General features: G+C 37.8%; 1 protein-coding gene across 2 annotated transcripts in view; it reads right to left on the reverse strand.

Annotated features, from left to right (window-relative positions):
- GNAL (guanine nucleotide binding protein (G protein), alpha activating activity polypeptide, olfactory type) overlaps positions 1 to 1,657 on the reverse strand; it is a 14,346-nt gene extending 12,689 nt beyond the window's left edge. The window contains exon 1 of one of the 2 annotated variants that reach the window (XM_009073561.1): positions 1,609 to 1,657. In XM_009073561.1, coding sequence (XP_009071809.1) covers positions 1,609 to 1,635 — 27 coding nt within the window. In that variant the 5' untranslated portion in view covers positions 1,636 to 1,657. Of the gene's footprint in view, positions 1 to 542; positions 593 to 1,608 lie in introns of those variants that run through there. The other variant, XM_009073562.1, reaches the window with a different exon arrangement.
- Between the last annotated feature and the right edge of the window lie 5,044 nt (positions 1,658 to 6,701).

Genomic DNA, 6,701 nt, shown 5'->3' on the forward strand with positions numbered 1-6,701 from the left:
ACCTAAGGCCTCTTCTGATCTTTGGAGACACAGGGCATTTCTTCCCAAAGGAAATACAAGGAAAAACCTCTAAATTATGAATGACTGCTTCAGGTGGACAAAGACCTCCCAAGAACAAACAGGACAACACTAACATAAGTAATGAAAATGATGCTAAAACCATGAGGTCTAGATGGAGCAAATCCCAGTGCTACTGCTTAGGTCTGAAAAAGTCTTGAGGACTTTAATAATTGATCCTATATTGGGTCGACTATACAAGTTTCAACTTATAATACAATACATGCTACTTTTTACTGACATCTATTTCTGGATTGGTCAGAGTAATCAAACATGCTTGTGGTTATAGACCTAAGCTTGGTCTGAAGGAACAGGCTCTGCTCTGCATACTTCCCCGTGTGATCTCTGGCAAGTCACTTCATTTCTCTGAATTTCAGTCCCTGGTCGCACAACGAGATTTGACAATTGTATTTTTTAATGGCATCCACCTGTTATACACCTGGCATGGTTAGACTGAATTATCCAGTGCAGGGATTCTCTTCTGCCACCTCTATTTGCAGTTTATGACGTGGCCCACAATCTTGGCTGAGACTACTAGATGACAGTGGGATGGCAGCACTGAAAAACAACCACCTCAGAACGTTTGCTGAAGAGACATCCTGCTTAAGGAAACCACACTGCCTGAGCTCAGGGAAGGCAGCCAAAGCTCTGCACCACGGTGAAGCCTTTTCTTACTTCAAGGCTGCACTGCTTCAGCCTTAGCTATTCTGAATGCGTTTTTCTTTAGTGCACTCTATCAAGATGTATCATGACATCTGGAAAAAAAATATACTGTCCTGCAAATAAGGCTTAAATAGAAATAGGAGATGGGCACAGGCAGAAAAGAAGGAATTTGCATGCCCACAGTGAAGTTCACAAGGTCTGCTGCTGCCAGGGGTGCTCTCCCTTGAGTTTGGACACTAGAATCATAGAATCAACCAGGTTGGAAGAGACCTCAAAGACCATCGAGTCCAACCCTCCTGCCATTACTACACCATGGCACTAAGTGCCACATCCAGTCTCATCTTGAAAACCTCCAGGGATGGTGAATTCACCACCTCCCTGGGCAGCCCATTCCAATGCCTGATAACTCTCTCTGTAAAAAAATATCCTCCTAATATCCAACCTAAACCTCCCCTGGCAGAGCTTGATCCACTGCAAGTTTCTGCTTCTGAAGGTTCCTTCTGACAGAAATGGGAAGTCTCCCTCTGGGTTTCCATCACCTCCAACATGGAAATAAAGCATAGCTTTTGTGTAGCAAATGCTGGTGAGGGAAACCGTAGAGTTTTATGCTTAGGCTTTCTGTTTCTGTTCCATTCACTTTGTTTGCGATACACAGAATAGGAAGCAAGAAGAAATAACAGATGTATTACAGGAATCACTGACCTACATATAACAACAGTAAAACACAAGCTTGCACCACCAAAAAGCCATTACTTAAACTGCTGGACCTTATTTTGATATTATGCTGTGTGCCCTGTTTCAGCAGCAGCTGGGACTGAAATAAATTACACAAAGAATTCATACGACTGGGAGTCCTGGTTCAGACCCTACCCCATCAGTTATACTAACCTGATCCGTGGGTGTGTAGTCATCCATGCTGACGCTGTCGATTCTTTCTAAAAAGCTGGAAAAGAAATAAACATGCACTTAGATAAGTAAAAAAGTATATAGTAGAAAGACTTTTCACTGCCTTTTCTGGTTTAAACTCCCGCTGCAAAGTGAAACACAAGTTGAATGGTAAGGCTGCAAGACTGAAGATTTACCTGTATTGGTTTAGGTTACATTTTATAAGTCAAACAAACATTTTACCCAGACTTTGTTTCCATACAGCACTTTTATGCTTACCAGTATGCGGTTTCCACAAGTAGTCCAAAACACAGTTAAAATGTCATAATTTTGTGAGGTCCACTGGAAACTTACTACAACTAACCATATGTTACAACATCACATAGTTTTCACGATTTGAAAAGATTTTGGGGTTTAAAATAGAAAACGTGGTGAAGGGTTGTCTTTATTTAGCACAATGCTAATCAAGTATAATGTTATGTTAATTACAGTCTCGGTAACACTAGCAGAAGTGTTTGTTAATATATACAAATAGCTTTGGACTGACATGCTGCCCTCAAATACTGCAACTAAAGCATAAGAAGTGGAAAGCAAAACCAATCGGAAGCAGAGGTTAAGGAGTTTGATGCTTTATGTCACCAAAACTCAGTGAGTTGCACAAAGTAAAAGAAAAACTCAGAACTGCAGGGAAGGGTGAGAGAAAAGAGAACCAGAAAAAAGAAGGGGGGAAAACCACATTTCATATTTATTTTAAAGGCTTTTTTCAAGCTATAATTCTTTCCTAATGCATGTTAGAATGGCAGCATTTAAGGACATAAAAATGTGATTTTATACGTATAGCTAAAATAGACAGGTGCTCTTCTCCCAGTTTCACCTATTTCTTAGATCCCATGTGAACCCAGCTCGTTTTCCCCGGACTGCCTGTATGACTTAGAAGCTTTCTTGAATTTCTGCATTGTGATTTGGTATTTGGCAGTGACTATCCCCCCGGCTGATGCATCCCGCTACGATATTATCAAGATTTGTCAAAAAGCAAGTTTACCTCTATTTCACCTGGGTGTGCATGCAGAACACATGTCCCACTTAAGTGCAGTGGGAAAGACAAAAAAAAAGAGAACTCTTGACTTACAGTGTGACTCACTGTTAACACAGGGGTCACACACACTGACCAATTGAAAAAATACCCCCCTAAAAGCCTCCTTGCAATTCTCGTAGCACTTTCCCATGGATACAAACTCAAAGGAAAAGAAAATACACCATACATATATTTAGCTATACTATTACTCATTTTCAAACCTCCATTGTTATAGCAGGGAAACAAAATGCAGTACCTGCAGCTAGAATATCCACCTTCTCTTTCCAGATGAACAAGGTGTGATGGCTAAACACAGTGTTTAAAAAACCTCACTGCCTAGGGTGACACAATGGGTGTCTGATAATAAAACTATACAGAAGAAACTCTAAGGAAAAAGAATCTTTTCACAAAACCCCCTCCCATGCCAAAAGCCTCATAAACTTATATAAGGATATAAAAGTACATCTTTATAGCCAACGACAGTCACCATGGGAAAACAGATGTATACAGACCTTTTGGTCAGATGATTTTCATCACCCTGAGAATATTGATCAAGCAAAGTTTAACTTCGGTTATGCCCATGGTTATTGGCAGACACCAGAGCAGAGAAATGTGTTTTTAACTGCTGCAACTTTCATTAACAGAACTCTCATCACACTTGCAGCATAGGACATGAAAAAAGGAGGCAAAAAAGCCCAAAGAGACAATGCATGCAAGCTGAAACTTCCTAAACACAGAGTAACTTTCCTTAACATGGCTGTATTTACACATCTGCTTCAAAGTATGAACCAGGGCAGACACAGAAAGGGCTCCAGTTAAGTGTGTGGACTGAAGCGAGTGTTTGTGCACAAATGTAACTCCATCACAAACCTCACGAGACAGTGAAGTGGTGCCTCTCTTGCAGAAGCATGTCTTCTGAAGCTGATGCATAAATCAGAGATGAAATACCCTGTCTCCACAATATCAGGACCATGTTGGCAGAATTTATCCAAAACGTTTAAATGTAGTATTTAGTGCTAACTCACACCTCTCTCACCTACCCAACAAGTACTTCAGGAAGGTATTGGTTGGTAGCACTTACACATTCCAAACAGGCAAATTCTGGTAAGAAACAGAGGAGTGAGTAGCACAGAGTTATACTACAAATAATCCATGGCAGGTTTGGGAAAGCCTAAATTGTCTTCCATTTAGAAATCATGCACTTCCTCCCAGTAAAAGGCCCAGTTTCAAACACCCTAAACTGCAACACAGCAGCTAAGAGTGAGCAGGCTCTGACCAGTATCATGTGCTTACAAAATATAATTTGACACAGCAGCTGCAACATTTTATGCTTGTAAGGTTGCTGTCCACATGCAATCTATATCAAAATAAATGCGATGATTTACAAGGTTTTACCTGTATCAAGCTGGAAGGATATCATTAGCATGGAAGAAATCAACACAACTACTATTAGGATTTGGCCAAATTTTGTAGCTTTACAGAAAATTAACCTTTTCAGTGTGTGATGGACAGGCTTTCTAAGATTTCTTTTGCAACTACATTAAATGTGCACTGAGATTTCTAGGCACTGAAACACAGACAGCTACACTCTTACCTTTTCAAAAGACAATCAGTTCTTGAATATCCTTCATATGAGCTCCTTACTTGGCTAATTAGCACAGCATCAAAAAATAGTTCTGACAGGCAAATGTACATAGTAGGTACAAGTAATGGATTCCAGATGAGATAAGGAGTCAGTACTGCCTCATTTCTAAATACACTAACTTCATTCTTTCTACTGTATAAAAATGTGAAAACTGGAATCTCTTTTCTAAATTGCTCTCCAAAGAATGTTAGTTTCGACTAACCCTAAATGTCTTGAATAATTATGCTCTGGCAAAATATAGATTCTTGTATGTGTGTGTGTGTGTGTATATATATATATATATTTACACATTAGCAAATTTTGAGTTTACATGACTATAATTTCAATTTAAAAACCTTAAAGTAGAAAGATACCTCCCAATTGTAGCAACACTCATGTACCCACACAAAGAATCAGTGAGGAAAACACAAAAACAGAAGAATGAATAAAAATGGACACTAAGTATCACTTATTCTCTCTTTTTAGATCCTTTTTTTTCAGCTCAGTTCAGTGATATAATTATTTTCACAGAATGATGCCTTTTTACAATACTGACAGGTCTTCTCTTTATGCAGCTTCTATAGAAACCCATACTCAGGATTTATGTTAATTCTGCAGTGACTGTTTTGCAATGAACTTCAAACTCTTGCATTCAACTCAACGGTGAATAAAACCATAACATATAATATTTATATTTATACTTCATGATTGTGGTTTTATTTATAAAGGATTCAGTCTGATAATTAGCATGACATTTAGGTTCTTCTTAATTTTATGGTAGAGTGTTTTACATTTCCTTACATGGAACAGCAGAAATGACCATTTTTTCAAAGTAAATAAATTAGGCAAGATACTGGAAGGAAGGTCTCCACTGCTCTGTTTGAAAACGCAGTGGTTTGGTTTGCCAACAAATTAAAGCAAAGCAAAATGGACTGATAAAGTTTAAAAAAAATTCATGAGCTACTGACATTATTATATCTATTATTAAGCTGATCAGTAGTTTTATAAATATCTTCAGTGAGTTTCCTAGGAAACTCAGCTGACACTTAGTTTGACAAGCAATCTCTAAATTTTATATTATGCAAGCTGTGAACACAAAAGTACAGGTTTTAGATGTGCCTGCCAGTGCATGTGGGAACTATCAATAAGCATTATTCTCTTTAAAAACCATGGCAATTTAAGCACCAGTAGCAGCTATATAAGAATTTCTGAAAAAAGGATTCATAAATGCACAAATAAAGAGGAGGTAATCATACATGAAAATCATTTGCTCACTGAATAAATCACTACACGGCTCTGTATAGATATTCTGACCCCACAAACAAAATGACAATTAAAAGAAAAATCGTGTCTTGGGAACAGTATGATAGACAGAAAACCCATGCTATATTTGTAAGTGTATTTTGACATCCAAAGAACTGGAAAGATGAAGTGCTAAACTGCAGATCAGTACAACAAACTAGGCATTTCAATATATCTTCGTCTACTTGAACCATTTTTTATACTCTCGCCCCAACATTTCCAAGGTCTTGCATCAAAAAGTTGCTGTGGAAAACAAGAAATCAAACCCATGTCAAAACGCTTGTCTCTTTAAAAGAAAAAGGTAACATTGCAAATCTTTAAGCTCTCAGAATGAAGAATCTCAAATTTATGTTCAAATACGTTTTTAGCGTCAGCAAACATTTACAATTCAGATGGGCCATTAAGAGCTTTGCAAACTCCTCAGCTAGGCTCAGAAAAACATCTATCCATCCATCTATCTATCTATCTATCTATCTATCTATCTATCTATCTATCTCATATATATATAAAAATATATGCCACCATCCAGGACCAGGACTTTGAAATTCTGCTCTCCTTGGATTGCAGGAAGTCACAGGTGAGGCAGACATTTCAAAAGGACAACACCTACTCCTAGGTGTCTAGGGAGCTGAAATGGAAAAAAAATATCTTTTTATTGGGCTTTTTCTTAGTTTCTGTTGCAGTGCTCAGGGACAACATCAATATTTGATTTTTTTTTTTAATTTTTATTTTTTTTAAAATATCTTTTTTAAAAAAAATCAACTAGAGGATTATAATCCTGTTAATTCTTCCTGCAGTATTTGAAATAGGAAACTACAGATTTCTGTTTTCAAGAATAGCTTAGGCTCCAAGGTTGGGCTTCAAGCAAACTCACTCGATTCTGATATATTTCTTGGTAACTAAGCAAGACATAATGAAAACAGCCCCCAGTAATATTCTAACCCCTAAAGGATTCATTTTCCCAAGTCATTTGCTGAAAATATCAGCAGAAATCCCTCAGAAGATTTGGTAAAATTTAGCGGCTAAGGATTTTCCTGCCAAATTTAAATCACCGCTATATTTTAAATACCAAGTGATAGATAGAGGAGTATTCCC

This window comes from Acanthisitta chloris, unplaced genomic scaffold (genome assembly GCF_000695815.1).
Source record: "Acanthisitta chloris isolate BGI_N310 unplaced genomic scaffold, ASM69581v1 scaffold19824, whole genome shotgun sequence".
NCBI lineage: Eukaryota > Metazoa > Chordata > Aves > Passeriformes > Acanthisittidae > Acanthisitta > Acanthisitta chloris.